This window comes from Mobula hypostoma, chromosome 8, assembly GCF_963921235.1.
Source record: "Mobula hypostoma chromosome 8, sMobHyp1.1, whole genome shotgun sequence".
Lineage (NCBI taxonomy): Eukaryota > Metazoa > Chordata > Chondrichthyes > Myliobatiformes > Myliobatidae > Mobula > Mobula hypostoma.
Genome location: NC_086104.1, coordinates 14420135 through 14437766, shown reverse-complemented (window position 1 = coordinate 14437766; position 17632 = coordinate 14420135). Strand labels below are relative to the sequence as shown.

General features: G+C 44.7%; 1 protein-coding gene across 2 annotated transcripts in view; it reads left to right on the top strand.

Annotated features, from left to right (window-relative positions):
* The window catches only part of smyd3 (SET and MYND domain containing 3), a 1006799-nt gene that overhangs the window by 215619 nt on the left and 773548 nt on the right, over window positions 1-17632 (top strand). Inside the window, exon 1 of one of the 2 annotated variants that reach the window (XM_063055477.1) lies at window positions 13059-13436. The exons of the other annotated variant lie outside the window; for it this stretch is intronic. Within the exon in view, the coding sequence (XP_062911547.1) occupies window positions 13248-13436 (189 nt within the window). The 5' untranslated portion in view covers window positions 13059-13247. Of the gene's footprint in view, window positions 1-13058; window positions 13437-17632 lie in introns of those variants that run through there. 2 annotated transcript variants of the gene reach the window in all.

Below are 17632 nucleotides of genomic sequence, written 5' to 3'. Positions count from 1 at the left end.
TTATTGCTTTACTGTTGTAGCAGCTCAATGTACTGATGTGATGAACTGGTCTGTATGGATGGCAGATGTAACAGCTTTTCACTACCTCAGTACATATGACAATTTTTATTTTACTTACTGCGCGTTAAGCTACTGTCGTTTAGGACAGCAATGAAGGTCCTCCATCTCTGTCCATACCGTTGCACACAGATGAAGGTTTCTTCATTGCTGTTTCCATTACAATTTTTTTTGATCAGTCATGTTTGTTAGCCCTGAGTTGAGCCCCCAAACCTAGTGGACCACTCTTATTCTGGCCTGTGCCCTTTGACCTGTTGGGCATGGGTGACCCTACCAAGAACCAAAGCACAAGGTTTTAGCTCACTTAGCTCCCCAGATCATTGAGGTACGCAAGCCTCCAAACCACGACTAGGATGATATATGACATTAACAAACCAATTATCAATTAATATCAACTACATTGGTTGATTTCTGTTTTTTTCTTAATGACACAGAAGGAGGTAATTCAGCTCGTCATGTCTCCGCTCATTGGAGTTTAGAAGGATGCGGGGCGATCTGATTGAAAGCGGCCGAATGTTGATAGGACTAGATAAGGTGGATGTGGAGAGGATGTTTCCTATGGTGGGGGTATCCAGAACTAGAGGGCACAGCCTCAAAATTGAGGGGAGACCTTTTAGAACAGAGGTAAGGAGGAATTTTTTTAGCCAGAAAGTGGAGAGTCTATGGAATGCTCTGCCACAAACTAGTGGAGGCCAAGTCCACGGGTGTATTTAAGGCAGAAGTTGGTCGGTCGGGGCATCAAAGGATATGGCGAGAAGGCAGGTGTACAGGGTTGAATGGGATCTGGGATCAGCCATGATGGAATGGCGGAGCGGACTCGATGGGCTGAATGGCCTAATTTTTGTGGTCTTGTGGTCTAACAAACGCAAAATGCTGGAGGAACGCAGCAGGTCCATGGAGGGGAATGAGCAGTTGACATTTTGGGCTGAGACTCTTCATCAGGATTGGGAAGGGAAAAGGCAGAAGCCAGAATAAGCTGGTGGGGTGGGGTACGGGGAGGAGAAGGAGAGCAAACTGGCAGATTGTAGGTGGGACCAGATGAGACAGAAGATGGGAGGGTGGTGGGGAGAGGGAATGAAGTGAGAAGCTAGTGGAAGAGGGAAAGAGCTGAAGAAGGAGGAATCTGATAGGAGAAGTCAGTGGACTGTGGAAGAAAGGGAAGGAGGAGGGGACCCAGAGGGAGGTGATGAGCAGATGTGGAGGAGTGAATAGGTGAGGGGGAGACCAGGATGAGAAACGTAGAGAGGGGGAGAATTTACTGGGAATAAAAGAAATCGATGTTCATGTTCTTCACTGCTTCCACCTATCACCCTCAAGGTTCATACTTAATCTCACTGCATTTCTTTCTCCCCATGTTCTGTTAATTGTACTTTATGCACTATACTGGGGCTGTTTTACAGCAACCAATGAACTTATCAACCCCTACATATAATTGGGAGCACCCAGAGGATGCCCACATGTTCACGAGGAGACCATGGCAAACTCCACACAGACAGCACCGGAGGTCGAGATTGAACCTAAGACACTGGGCATGTGAAGCAACAGCTCTCTGAGCTGTGCCAACTCTATATCCACTATAGAGTTACTTGAACCAACTGTACAACGGGTTTGTCCCCACAGGATGGAATTCTTCTGGGAAACAGTGGGCAGTGCAGACGTCAGAGTGGTGCATTCATCAGGAAGCCCCCGGGTAATGAAAGAGTTCCACTCCTGGGAATTCTTTGTAGCTGATCTTTCCCAAATCAAAATTGTTTGTTCTCTACCGTAGCCCATATCATATCACTCAACATACACTGGCAGTCTCCGGGTAAGATTCCTGGGAACTGTCTGTGAACTGATCTCTCCCAAGTCAGTTGTCTGTTGTCTACAGTAACCCATATTGTATTACTTGACATACACTTGTTAATCCTTTCATTTAATTCAATAATCACCCAACCACAATTAAAGTTATGCAATATATAGTGTTGCGAAAGCCACGAAACAATATTCTTACAACAAACTTGAAAAATGCTTTTAAGAATGCATGGGAGAAAATCGGATTTCCACAAGTCAGGATATTTATTAGTCAGGACTTTGTAGCAAACCATATAAATAATTGGAACAGGATTTAATTCATTGTTATATACGCAGCACAGTGTTCTGGGAGGCAGCATGTGAGGGAACATTTCGTGTCATCTAGGCAATTTCAGCTGCTTATTAGTGTAACACACATCAAAGTTGCTGGTGAACGCAGCAGGCCAGGCAGCATCTGTAGGAAGAGGTGCAGTCGACGTTTCAGGCCGAGACCCTTCGTCAGGACTAACTGAAGGAAGAGTGAGTAAGGGATTTGAAAGTTGGAGGGGGAAGGGGAGATCCAAAATGATAGGAGAAGACAGGAGGGGGACGGATAGAGCCAAGAGCTGGACAGGTGATAGGCAAAAGGGGATACGAGAGGATCATGGGACAGGAGGTCTGGGAAGAAAGACAAGGCGGGGGGGGGGGACCCAGAGGATGGGCAAGAGGTATATTCAGAGGGACAGAGGGAGAAAAAGGAGAGTGAGAGAAAGAATGTGTGCATAAAAATAAGTAACAGATGGGGTACGAGGGGGAGGTGGGGCCTTAGCGGAAGTTAGAGAAGTCGATGTTCATGCCATCAGGTTGGAGGCTACCCAGACGGAATATAAGGTGTTGTTCCTCCAACCTGAGTATGGCTTCATCTTTACAGTAGAGGAGGCCGTGGATAGACATGTCAGAATGGGAATGGGATGTGGAATTAAAATGTGTGGCCGCTGGGAGATCCTGCTTTCTCTGGCGGACAGAGCGTAGATGTTCAGCAAAGCGGTCTCCCAGTCTGCGTCGGGTCTCGCCAATATATAAAAGGCCACACCGGGAGCACAGGACGCAGTATATCACCCCAGTCGACTCACAGGTGAAGTGTTGCCTCACCTGGAAGGACTGTTTGGGGCCCTGAATGGTGGTAAGGGAGGAAGTGTAAGGGCATGTGTAGCACTTGTTCCGCTTACACGGATAAGTGCCAGGAGGGAGATCAGTGGGGAGGGATGGGGGGGAACGAATGGACAAGGGAGTTGCGTAGGGAGCGATCCCTGTGGAATGAAGGGGGGGGAGGGAAAGATGTGCTTAGTGGTGGGATCCCGTTGGAGGTGGCAGAAGTTACGTAGAATAATATGTTGGACCCGGAGGCTGGTGGGGTGGTAGGTGAGGACCAGGGGAACCCTATTCCAAGTGGGGTGGCGGGAGGATGGAGTGAGAGCAGATGTACGTGAAATGGGGGAGATGTGTTTAAGAGCAGAGTAGATAGTGGAGGAAGGGAAGCCCCTTTCTTTAAAAAAGGAAGACATCTCCCTCATCCTAAAATGAAAAGCCTCATCCTGAGAGCAGATGCGGCGGAGACGGAGGAATTGCGAGAAGGGGATGGCGTTTTTGCAAGAGACAGGGTGAGAAGAGGAATAGTCCAGATAGCTGTGAGAGTCAGTAGGCTGATAGTAGACATCAGTGGATAAGCTGTCTCCAGAGACAGAGACAGAAAGATCTAGAAAGGGGAGGGAGGTGTCGGAAATGGACCAGGTAAACTTGAGGGCAGGGTGAAAGTTGGAGGCAAAGTTAATAAAGTCAACGAGTTCTCGTCGATGTAGCGAAGGAAAAGTGGGGGACAGATACCAGAATAGGCACGCAGACTGGGAGACCGCTTTTCTGAACGCAGACTGGGAGACCGCTTTGCTGAACATCTACGCTCTGTCCGCCAGAGAAAGCAGGATCTTCCAGTGGCCACACATTTTAATTCCACATCCCATTCCCATTCTGACATGTCTATCCACGGCCTCCTCTACTGTAAAGATGAAGCCACACTCAGGTTGGAGGAACAACACCTTATATTCCGTCTGGGTAGCCTCCAACCTGATGGCATGAACATCGACTTCTCTAACTTCCGCTAAGGCCCCACCTCCCCCTCGTACCCCATCTGTTACTTATTTTTATGCACACATTCTTTCTCTCACTCTCCTTTTTCTCCCTCTGTCCCTCTGAATATACCTCTTGCCCATCCTCTGGGTCCCCCCCCCCCGGCCTTGTCTTTCTTCCCAGACCTCCTGTCCCATGATCCTCTCGTATCCCCTTTTGCCTATCACCTGTCCAGCTCTTGGCTCTATCCGTCCCCCTCCTGTCTTCTCCTATCATTTTGGATCTCCCCTTCCCCCTCCAACTTTCAAATCCCTTACTCACTCTTCCTTCAGTTAGTCCTGACGAAGGGTCTCGGCCTGAAACGTCGACTGCACCTCTTCCTACAGATGCTGCCTGGCCTGCTGCGTTCACCAGCAACTTTGATGTGTGTTGCTTGAATTTCCAGCATCTGCAGAATTCCTGTTGTTTGCTTTTTAGTGTGCCTGGTGGGGGAGTGGTTTGGTTTGTGTGGTGAATAATGATATGTAGAATATGTTCAGGAGAAGAGTCACTGAGGAACTTCCCCATTGTCCAGACATTTCCTTCACCCCCTCTCAGATCTGGAAGATCAAGCATAGATTCGGCACGCCACCAAAAACTTTGACAAACTTTTGTAGATACACAGTGGAGACTATCCAAAATGGCTGCGTCATACCAATGCCCAGGGATGGAAATGACGACCGCAGTTAGCCTGACACTATTATAGCATTTGGAGTTCAATTCTGGCAGCATCTGTAAGGAGTTTGTACGTTCTCCCCATGAACGCAGAGGTTTCCTGCCACAGTCCAAAGATGTACCGGTCAGTAGATTAATTGGTTATTAGGCTCAGGTTGAATAGGTGGGTTGCTGGGCAGTGCGCCTTGTTGGGCCGGGGGGGGGGGGCCTGTTCTGTGCTGTATCGTCAATAAGCATAAATAAAATAAAGTGGAAGATACATGCACCTGCTCACTGAGCAGGTCGGGCAGCATCTGTGGAGGGACAAACATTGTCAGCATTTCATCAGAATGATAAAATGTTGGAGGAAAAGATTTAATGTTGCAGAGAAGGAGGGAGAAGCACAGAACAACAGGGGTGATCTTTCTTTCTCAAGGGGGTGGGGGGTGGGTGGGGTCATGTGAGATTGAGCAATGGTGGTACTGGCTGAGGGAGAACAAAAGGCATGTCAAGGGGAGTGTATGAATAGGAAGTGATGAATGAAATTGAGTTTTTACCAGAAGAGAGAGGTACTAACTGTTGAAGGTGGGCGATACAAAGCCGGACTGGCTGAATTCATTGTGAAGTCTGGAAGGTTGATATGTACTGTTGTATCCTGATGCTTTTGCAATCCAGAGGTTCTTTGGAAGTCAAGAATGAGGCTTAAAACTCGCTGCTGATCGCTGTTTTGCTAAATGTTAGCAAAGAACAACATTTTTATCATATTTTTATTAAATATTAGTAAAGAAGAAGCATCGAGAGAACAAAGAAAAGGTCAGATTAAACAGTTGTCATGGATTTCTCATAGAGAAGAGATAACAAAATTCCAGTGGTAATAATGAACCAAGCACATGAGAAAATAGGCTGTAGTCAGCATGGATTCCTCACGAGAAAATCTTGCCTGACAAATCTGTTGGAATTCTTTGAAGAAATAACAATCAGGATAGACAAAGGAGAATCGGTTGATGTTGTGTATTTGGATTTTCAGAAGGCCTTTGACAAGGTGCCACACATGAGGCTGCTTAACAAGCTATGAGCCCATGGAATTACAGGAAAGTTTTTAGCATGGATAAAGCAATGGCTGACTGGCAGGAGGCAAAGAGTGGGAAAATGGGAGCCTTTTCTGGTTGGCTGCTATTGATGAGTAGTGTTCCACAGGGGTCTGTGTTGAGACCAATTCTCTTTACATTACACGTCAATGATTTGGATGATGGAATTGATGGCTTTGTTGCAAAGTTTGCAGATGATATGAAGGTGGGTGGAGGGGCAGGTAGATGTAGAGAAGCTACAGAAGGAGTTGGATTAGGAGAATGGGCAAAGAAATAACAGGTTGAATAACGTGTTGGGAAGTGTATGGTAATGCACTTTGGTAGAAGAAATGAAAGGGTTGACTATTTTCTAAACGGAGAGAAAATACCAAAAAACTGAGGTGCAAAGGGACTTGGGAGTCCCTAAAAGTTAATTTACAGATTGAATCAGTGGTGAGGAAGGCATATGCAATGTTAGCATTCATGTTAAGAGGGCTGGAATAAAAAAGCAAGGATGTAATATTGAGATTTTATAAAGCACTTGTGAGGCCTCACTTGGAGTATTGTGAGCAGTTTTGGGCCCTTATCTAATAAAGGATAGTACTTCCCCCGGGATCGATAAAGTATGACTATGACTAACATTGAAGAAGGTTCATAGGAGGTTAGCAAAAATGATTCCAGGATTGAATGGCTTGTCATATGAAGAATGTTTGATGGCTCTGGGCCTGTATTTACTGGAATTCAGAAGAATGAGGGGTGACCTCAATGAAACCTATTGAATGGTGAAAGGCCTCGACAGAGTGGATGTGGTGAGGATGTTCCTTCTGGTGGGAAAGTCTAAGACCAGAGGACACAGCCTCGGAATAAAGGGGCATGCTTTTAGAGTGGAAATACGGAGGAATTTCTTCAGCGAGAGAGTGGTGAATGTGTGGAACTCTTTGCCATAGACACAGAAGGTCAGGTCTTTATGTACATTTAAGGCAGAGGTTGATAGATTGTTGATTGGTCAGGACATGAAAGGATACAGGAGACTGGGGCTGGGAGAAAAATTGGATCGGCCATGATTAAATGGCGGAGCAGATTCGATAGACCAAACGGCCTAATTCTGCTCCTACATCTTATGGTCTTGTGTAGCCAGATTCATGTAGTACATCAACTGCTCCTGAAAACTAAGAAACTTCTGGAGAAATACAGAAGCAACTGTACTATAATTGCTGGAATACTCAGTGAACCGTTACATGTACTGGATATATGTGATTATATAAAAATACAAGCAAGCATGGGAAAGTTAAATGACAAGAAAAACTGTTCTGCACTTCAATTCAATAGTACCAAGCTGGGAAATATTGGAACCAATGCTTGTTTTTATAGCCATACTATAGCTTTTATTTATTGTGACTTAAAGAAACATTTGTGTTTGCAATAGGAATGAGAGCCTAAAATGTCAGTCCATAATTTCCGGCAGATATTGTCATGAAATGAATGCTATTGCTTATATTGGTTCCATCAAAGGACACGTTTTTCATCAATCTGAAGACTCTTGCAAGTGAAGGTCAGGTTCCTGGTAGGCTTCGAATTGTCCTCTTGCTATATAGCTTCTCGGTGAGGCCAAAATTACTATGTACCTGCGGGCTGTTAATAAAAACAACCTAATCCGGTTTTGCAAAGGCTCCTTGCACTAAATAAGTGACTGAATCTATGTTGGTGGCCTGGCTGTGTGTAACTGAGGCATTTCATTTTTCTTTTTGAAGCAGTCAGCGGGAACAGTGTCGGGAGAAATAAAAGCTTAGAAGCCGCATCTACTGCGAATCGAGTTAAATGCCTGGCAGCCAGCACCACTGGGCGAGGTAACTGACTGGGTGACGTGCAAGCCCAATCAGCCACAAGTTAATCCAGGTTGTGTCCAAGTGGTTGGGTTGAAGAAGGGATTCTGAAAAGGATACCCTCTACTCTTGGAGACTGTTCTCTCCTTTGGAATTTTTTGATGGGATTGAGTGCGGAATAGCCAAGTCTCCTGGTAACTAAGACACAGATGACTTTCAGACACAGGTATCGTGAGGCAAGGAAAAAGTCAAGCTAGTTCATGAAGGTAGGTGTTCCAATGTCATGACTGAGACTGCCCGGTGGTCTAAAACACGTTTCACAGTCAAATGCCCCACCAAAGAAGTGACGGTCTGCTTTAGTGAGGGCAACAGAATATGTAATGAAGGTAGACAATAATGGCTTATTTCTTGTCCATGGTTAGTTTGAAAACACTTACAATTTTTCTGTGGTGCATTCCTCTTTGTATTGTATTATTCAGTCACAGAATGGGTGCATCACTAGCAAAATAAACACTTCCCCAGTTGCACTTGAGCTCAGTAGTTTGTTCATCCAGTGTTGTAGGTCTGGAGGGCTGGGTATTGTCATAGTCATACTTTATTGATCCCGGGGGAAATCGGTGTTCGTTACAGTTGCACCATAAATAATTAAATAGTAATAAAGCCATAAATAGTTAAACAGTAATATGTAAATTATGCCAGGAAGTAAGTCTAGGACCAGCCTATTGGCTCGCGGTGTCTGACCCTCCAAGGGAGGAGTTGTAAAGTTTGATGGCCACAGGCAGGAATGACTTCCTATGATGCTCTGTGTTGCATCTCAGTGGAATGAGTCTCTGGCTGAATGTACTCCTGTGCCCACCCAGTACATTATGTAGTGGATGGGAGACATTGTCCAAGATGGCATGCAACTTGGACAGCATCCTCTTTTCAGACACCACTGTCAGAGAGTCCAGTTCCATCCCCACAACATTACTGGCCTTACGAATGAGATTGTTGATTCTGTTGGTGTCAGCTACCCTCAGCCTGCTGCCCCAGCACACAACAGCAAACATGATAGCACTGGCCACCACAGACTCGTAGAACATCCACAGCGTCGTCCGGCAGATGTTAAAGGACCTCAGTCTCCTCAGGAAATAGAGACGGCGCTGACCCTTCTTGTAGACAGCCTCAGTGTTCTTTGACCAGTCCAGTTTATTGTCAATTCATATCCCCAGGTATTTGTAATCCTCCATATCCACACTGATCCCCTGGATGGAAACAGGGGTCACCAGTACCTTAGCTCTCCTCAGGTCTACCACCAGCTCCTTAGTCTTTTTCACATTAAGCTGTAGATAATTCTGCTCACACCATGTGACAAAGTTTCCTACCGTAGCCCTGTACTCAGCCTCATCTCCCTTGCTGATGCATCCAACTATGGCAGAGTCATCCGAAAACTTCTGAAGATGACAAGACTCTGTGCAGTAGTTGAAGTCCGAGGTGTAAATGGTGAAGAGAAAGGGAGACAAGATAGTCCCCTTTGAACTAGTTGAGTTGTTTAGGATTGGGTTTGATTGTAACTATTACTGATAAAATACCTCTTTATTTGTTAACCCGATTTAAGCTACCCAGTTACCGCAAAAAGCAGGATTTCCCGGTGGCTGTCTATTTCCCATTCCCATTCTGACATTTCGGTCCATGGCCTCTCTACTGCCAGGATAAGGCCACAGTCAGGTTGGAGGAGGAACATCTTGTATTCCGTCTGGGTAGCCTCCAACCTGATGGCATGAACATTGACTTCTCGAACTTCTGGTAATGGCTCCCCCACTTCACCATTCCCATTTCCCTCTCTCACCTTATCTCCTTACCTGGCCTTCACCTCTAACAGATGCCCCACCCACTTCCATTTCTTCCATTCCTTCTGCCCTCTCCTGTCACCCTTCTCCAGCCCTTTATCTTTCATCAATCGACTTCCCAGCTCTTCACTTCACCCCTGCCCCCTCTCCGGGTTTTCCTGATCACCTACCACCTTGTCCTACCTCCTTTCCCCCACCACCTTATTCTGACTTCTTCTCCCTTCCCTTCTAGTCCTGATGAAGGGTCTCAACCTGAAACTTTGACTGTCTGTTCCCATCCATAGATGCTGCCTGATCTGCTGAGCTCCTCCAGCACATTGTGTGTATTGTCCCAGTTGCCTTGGTGGGATTTGAACTCAAGTTTCCAGTGCGTCAGTCCAGGCCTCTGCATTAGTAGACTGAATACTTAACAGCTATGGCACCTAAGGTTCAAAGTAAATTTATAATCCAAGTACACATATATCCCCTGAGATTCATTTTCTTTTTCAGAACCGTACCCTACTTTGAGTTTGCACTTCCTTCAACGAGAACGAAATTGGGATTTTCCCGTCATGTATCACTCAAATCCACTTTCCATCCCAAGCATTCTATCAATAAGCCTGTTTTTATGAGCTCTGCAATGTCAGGGAATATTGGAAAATATTGATTGAAAATGCTGTACACGTTGCGTTGCCATGGTGCTGCTGTGTTAACTCAGCTCCTGAGTTATACATGCTCAACGCAAGATGCCATACGTCTGGCATGAATCTCAATGGTGCATGAAATAGTGTATGCTTTTTAAATGCAGATATGTGCGTATACAAAGAAAAGTTAATGAGAGGCCGGCTAATGAGGCCACCCACTCATTAGCAATAGGAAATAAGGGTCTCTAGATGTCTTTAATTAAGTGTTGGTGTTGTGCTGTGGTATTTATTAAGCATGAAAACATCTTCACTTTGTGGTCAGATGTGAAAATGCAGAGTGGATTGTTTTAATACAGCAGACCATTAATCTCTGTTTGTCGTGACACTGTGTTGGTTCTGCTGATTTACTGATGGTCACACCAGCCTCAGCATTAAATCCTTCATGCTGAGCAATCAAGCCCGAGAGCCAGTGGGTGTAGAAATAGATCTGCTCCCAGAGGTGCGATCTTCGGCATAATTCCTGGTTCTGGGGTTAGCTCTGGATGTGTATAGGTGCTGCTCTTTGGGTCAGGGATTGTGCTGATACAGGCCTCCAAACAGTAGTCAGGATGTGGGGATACAAATTGCAAAGGGAGATAGAAAAAGAATGTAAAAAGACCTGATCCAAATTGCCTTTTCCCTAGTGGGTTCAACCACAAACTGTCCTAAAAAGTTGGCCTGCTGCGTTCACCAGCAACTTTGATGTGTGTTGCTTGAATTTCCAGCATCTGCAGTATTCCTGTTGTCTGCCCTAAAAAGCCATCTACAAATATTCTCTCTTGGGATCCAGCACCAATCTGATTTTCCCAGCCTACCTGCACATTGAAATCTCCCATGATTATTGTAGCATTACCCTTTTGGCATGCCTTTTCTATCTCCTCCTTGCATCAGGCTCTTTTTACCCATGCAGTTTCTTAAAGGCCAATTTATACTTGTACATCAAATCAATGCTGTAGGTACGGTGCAGCAGCGTACCCTACGCCGTAGCCTGACGTGCACCTCCCCAAAAATGTAACTATGCGTTGCGGCGACGCAGACTGCAACAACTTGTTAGCATCGCACTTCCTCCTAGGCTGCAATAGCTTGCCATTGGGCGACTGAAGGGCAGGGAAGGAACTCTGGCTGCAATGCTTTCCATAAAGCTTTACAGACCTCCGAAATTATGGAGGACCCTGTGCTTGTCGCCAGTTTGTAGCTAGCTGCTACAGCCTGTTGACTTCCACCTGAAGCTAAAACTCGAATGGTGATTGCCAGTCTCTGAGTATACTGTGCGTACACTGATGCGAAATAAATGGTTGGAGACGATGAACCAAATCATCAAATCTACCTGCGACATCCGAAAATATTTGAAATGCGTTTCCTCGTCCATGTCTCTCAGTGGCCGGACAAGCACAGAAAATTCACCTTCCTTCACTTTCAGTCGCCATTGTTTGAAGTTTGAGTTTCTCCCTGTTGAGTTTCAACACGAAGAAACTCAACACAGTGGCATAGAAACCCCACCGCCAACTAGCGTTTTGGCTGTGAATTGCAGAGCGACGCAGACACGTCAACGCACAAGTATAAGTGCTCACAACGGCAGAGCCCACTTGCGTAGGCTACAGCGTAAGCTAGTACACACAAGTATAAATCAACCTTAAGTCTACTCACAACGATTCTACGTACTCCAGTCCTATGTCACCTCTAATGAAGGATTTGATTTCCTTTATTTTTAACAAACAGAGCCACCCACCCCCTCTGTCCTTCCAATATAATGTGGATCCTTGGATGTCGAGCTCCTAGCTATGATCTTCTTTCTGCCACGATTCAGTGATGCCCACCTGCCAATCTCAAAGTGCGCTACAAGATCATCTACCTTATTCCCTATACTGTATGCATTCAAATCAAAAACTCTTCAGTCCTGTGTTCATCACCTTTTTCAATTTTGCCCTGTGTTAACTGAAACACTTATCCTTTCTGGAGACTTTCGTAACCTTTCCTGTACTCTGCTTCCCTTTATTTTATCCTTACTTTTCCAAGCTATTGAAATGTTGAAGTTACTGGGGTCAGAGTCATAGAACATGACAGCAAGAGAAACTAGCCCTTTGGCCCATCTAATATGTGCTGATCATTAATCTGCCTACTCCCACTGATCTGCACCCAGACCACAGCCCTCCATACCCCTCCCATCCATGTACCTACCCAAATTTATTTTGTATGTTGAATTCGAGTCCTCATTTACCACTTGCTCCGGCAGCTCATTCCTCATTCTCTCATCCTCTGAGTGAAGTTGTTCCCCACGATGCTTCCCTTGAACATTTCACCTTCCGCCTTTAACCCATGACCTCTAGTTCAAAGTTCAAGGTAAATTTATTATCAAAGTACACATGTCACAGTTTTCATGTGGCATTATCAGTAAATTCATAATAGAATAATTGCCATAATAGAATTAATGAAAGACCGCACCAATTGGGTCAAAACCTGACAACAAACTGCAAATAAAAAAGATAGCAATAATAACAACAAATAAATAATCAATAACTGCCAAGAACATGAGATGAGGCGTCCTAGAAAGTGAGTGCATAGGTTGTGGGAACATTTCCATGATGGGGCAAGTGAGGCTGAGTGAAGTTACCCCTTTGGTTCAAGATCCTGATGGTTGAAGGGTAATGACTGTCCCTGAACCTGGTGGTGTGGGATCTAAGGCTCCGGTACCACCTTCCTGGTGGCAGCAGCGAGAAGAGAGCATGGCCAGGATGGTGTAGGTCCCTGAGGATGGATACTGCTTTCCTGCAACAATGCTCCGTGGAGGTGTTCTCAATGGTGGGAAGGGTTTTGCCTGTGATGTCAGATTTTTTCATTAAAAGGCATTGATGTTTACATACCAGGCTGTGATGCAGCCTGTCAATATACTTTCCACCACATATCTGTTGAGGTTTGTCAAAGTTTTAGATGTCATGCTGAATCTTCGTAAACACCTAAAGAAGTAGAGGTACTTCCTTTGTAATTGCACTTGTGTGCTGGGCCCAGGACAGGTCCCCTAAAGTAATAACACTGAGGATTTTTTAGTGTTACCCAACCTTGGTGGAACAAAGCCTGCTTGCATTTACCCTATCTATACCCCCTCATAATTTTGTGCAACGACCTGGGAATGGTTTCACTGCTAATGTAATCATTTCTCTGTACTGAAGTGTCTGGGTTATGACTAGAGATAACAGGGGGCTTTAGAATGTGTGCTGGCCAATGAGGGAGATGTTTTTCATTCTTGTGGGCCTGAGAGAAGGTTTCACAGTCTTTTGTTTGGTGGAAGATGGAGCGAGAAGTTGCCAGAACGGAGAGGTCGTAGACTGCAGGACGGAGTGGACTTGGAATGGGGTCGGGAGTCGAGGACGCTTGGGGGGAAATCGATGGAGAACGAACAGACGGAAAACAGTGAGCTGCAACGTGCACTTTAGACTGTTTCATTAAAATGGACCCTTTTCTTTTTTTTTCTTTACTAACCCTATAGTCAAATTAAGAATTATAAAGCTCAATCGTTTAATTGCATGTTGCGTACTGTTTGTTATTTCGTGGTACTGATTTGTAACAGGGGAACGCATCACACAGCATCCACACAGACGAGATTTCTCAGGTTTGGCCGGGCCGGAGGCTGTCTACCCCTAGATTAACGCCGCGAGCTGAACCTGAGGGTTACTTGTGTGTGCAGTGTCTATAAAAAGTATTCAGCCCCCTTGGAAGTTTTCATGTTTTATTGTTTTACAACATTGAAGCAGTGGATTTAATTTGGTTTTTTTGATGCTGATCAACAGAAAAAGTCTCTTTCGTGTCAAAGTGAAAACAGATCTCTATCAAGTGATCTAAATTAATTATAAATATAAAACTCAATATAATCAATTGCATAAGTATTCACCCCTTTTAATATGACAGACCAAATCATCACTGGTGCAGCCAATAGGATTTAGAACTCACATAATTAGTTAAATGTAACTCAGCGGTGTTCAGTCAAGATATTTCAGTTGATTGTGGTGAAAATACACCTATGTCTGGAAGGTTATTTGCTGATTAGTCAATATCCTGGCAAAAACTACACCATGAAGACAAAAGAACACTCCAAGCAGCTCCATGAAAAGGTTACTGAAAACCACAAGTCTGGAGCGGGATAAAAGAAAATTTCCAAGTCACTGAATATCCCTTGGAGTACAGTTAAGTCAATCATCAAGAAATAGAAAAAGTATGGCACAGATGTAAGTCTGCCTGGAGCAGACCATCCTCAAAAACTGAGTGACTGTGCAAGAAAGAGACTAGTGAGGGAGGCCACTAAGAAACCTATGACAACTCTGGAGGAGTTACAAGCTTCAGTGGCTGAGATGGGAGAGACTGCACATACAACAACTGTTGGCCAGGTGTTTCACCACTCACAGCTTTATGGGACAGTAGCAAAGAGAAAGCTACTGTAGAAAAAAACTGGCATGAAATCTGGGCTAGAGTTTGCCAGAAGGCATGTGGGAGACTCTGAAGTCAGCTGGAAGAAGGTTCTATGGTCTGAAGACACCAAAATTGAGCTTTTTGGCCATCAGGCTAATCACTGCACATCATCAAAAACACATCATCCCTACTGTGAAGCATGATGGTGGCTGCTTCATGCTGTGGGGATGCTTCACTGCAGCGGGCCCTGGAAGGCTTGTGAAGGTAGAGAGTAAAATGAATGCAGCAAAATACAGGGAAATCCTGGAGGAAAACCTGATGCAGTCTGCAAGAGAACAGTGACTTGGGAGAAGATTTGTTTTCCAGCAAGACAATGACCCCAAGCATACAACCAAAGCTAAACAGGAATGGCTTAAAAACAACATAGTTAATGTCCTGGAGTGGCCAAGTCAGAGTCCAGACCTCAATCCAAATGAGAATTTGTGGTTGCACTTGAAAAGGGCTGTTGACTCACGAGCCCCATGCAATTTGACAGAGCTTGAGCAGTTTTGTACAGAAGAATGGGGAAAAACTGCAGTGTCCAGAGGAGACCTATCCACACAGACTCAAGGCTGTAATTGCTGCCAAAGGAGCATCTACTAAACACTGACTTGAAGGAGGTGAATACTTATGCATTCAATTATTTTGTGCTTTATATTTGTAATTAGATAATTTTGCAGAGATCTGTTTTCACTTTGACAGAGTATTTTCGTGTTGATCAGTGTCAAAAACAGCCCCGTGAATCCTTTGTGATTCAATGTTGTAAAACAATGAAACATGAAACTTTCAAGGGGAGTGAATACTTTCCGTCCCTTTTCCATAATTACCTTAAAAGTAATGACATTATGATCATTAGATGCAAAATGTTCCCTGCAAAACTTGTGTCATCTGCCTTGTCTTTTCCCCTAATAGGAGATCTAGTATTGCCCTCTCCAATTGTGAGCTCTATGTACTGATTAAGGAAACTTTGCTGAATGCATTTGACTAACTCTTTCCCACCTAGCCCAGTTAATATGTGTAGGTTAAAATCACATACTATCCCAATCTTGTGTTTCTTGCAACAGTCTGCGATCTCTACAAATTTGCTCCTCTAAATCCCGCAGATTGTTGGGTGGTCTATTAGGTAATCCCTGTATCGTGGTCATACATTTCTTATTCCTCAGTTCCACCCATAACTGAGTGGAATTTGTTGCCACAGGCTGCTGTGGAGGCCAAGTCATTGGGTATATTTAACATAGAAACATAGAAAACCTGCAGCACAATACAGGCCTTTCGGCCCACAAAGCTGTGCTGAACATGTCCTTACCTTAGAAATTACCTAGGGTTACTCATAGCCCTCTATTTTTCTTAGCTCCATGTATCTATCTAGGAGTCCCTTAAAAGACCCTCTCGTTTCCACCTCCACCACCGTCGCTGGCAACCCATTCCACGCTCTCACCACTCTCTGCGTAAAAAAAAAACTTACCCCTGACATCTCCTCTGTAGAGGTTGATAGGTTCTTGATTAGTCAAGGCTTGAAGGGATATGGGGAGAAGGCAGTAGACTGGGGCTGAGAGGGGAAACGGATCAGCCATGATGAAATGGCAGAGCAGACTCGATGGGCCGAATGTTCTAATTCTGCTCCTATATCTTGTGGTCTTACAACATCTCACTAGATGAGCTCCCCAATTTACTGAACACTTTTGTTACATTTTCCCTGACTATAGTGCTTCCCTCTTCCCATTTAATCCCTCCCGCTCTATCAGGTCTGGAACAATGGAACCCTGGAACATCGAGCTGCCAAAGGGCCAAGCTCAGGCAAATGGGACCAGCTGGCTGGGCAACACAGTCAGTATGGATGAGTTGGGCTGAAGGGTCTATTTTCCATTCTGTATGACACTCTGATTCAATAAGAAATTCTAAAATGACTAACAAAAAACAATTGCAGCGAGTCCGGTCACTTCCCAAGTAACGAAAGAATCCCCGATGTTAATCTCCGTAATGACGCACTGCTTGTCACCAATGTCACACGTAAGCAGTCAGTTTGGGGTTGTAACAATTACCATCTTCTCTTCATACTCTCTGGAATACCCTCGTTAAGTATTACAAACAACGTGGGAAAACTTTGGGATGTAATTGCTACATGAATCTGCTGGTTTTCAATTTACAGCATACAAGTAAGCAGCTGATGTAATTAGCTTTCTAGGTGTTCATTGTCTTCAGGGTCCTGCTGTCAGTAGAGGTGTAACCGCATCAATGTGTGACTTGGTACACTGGGAGGAATGTTTTAATTGAAGCAGGAGCATCAATCATGGTCGACAGCTTAATAAAGATTCCATTTATCTCTGTGTATTACAGCTAAAGTGCACCTTGAAGGGACTATTCAAAATTAATTGCTGTATATTAAAAAGAAAATCGCATTGCTGTCCACAGTGTTATGTATCCTTCACAAGATCATTTATATCCGCGTCAATGCCAAACTTCGAGATGATGCATTTTAACTCTTCAGCTTTGTAATTGGCCATTTTATGCCCACTAACCACCTTGTTTGAATATAATTTTTCCATTATGGAAGTTATTCACTGTAATCTGTCAATAACCTTGTAAGGTTTTATTTTAATGAGCTTCTGTCTTAAAATCTTGTCTGGTGGTCAGTCATTCAGTTCAATAAAAGTATTTACCTGTCGTAATGGGCGCCATAGTAGCATAGTGGTTAGCGCGATGCTATTACAGCTCGGGGCTGAGTTCGGAGTTGAATTCTGGCACCATTCTGTAAGGAGTTTGTACGTTCTCACTGTGAACCGTGTGGGATTCCTCTGGGTGCTTCGCTTACAACAGGAAGCAACACACATCAAAGTTGCTGGTGAACGCAGCAGGCCAGGCAGCATCTCTAGGAAGAGGTACAGTCGACGTTTCAGGCCGAGACCCTTCGTCAGGACTAACTGAAGGAAGGGTTAGTAAGAGATTTGAAAGTGAGAGGGGGAGATCCAAAATGATAGGAGGAGGGGGAGGGATGGAGCCAAGAGCTGGACAGGTGATTGGCAGAAGGGATATGAGAGGATCATGGGACAGGAGGCCCAGGGAGAAAGAAAAGGGGGAGGGGGGAAACCCAGAGGATGGGCAAGGGGTATAGTCAGAGGGACAGAGGGAGAAAAAGGAGAATGAGAGAAAGAATGTGTGTATAA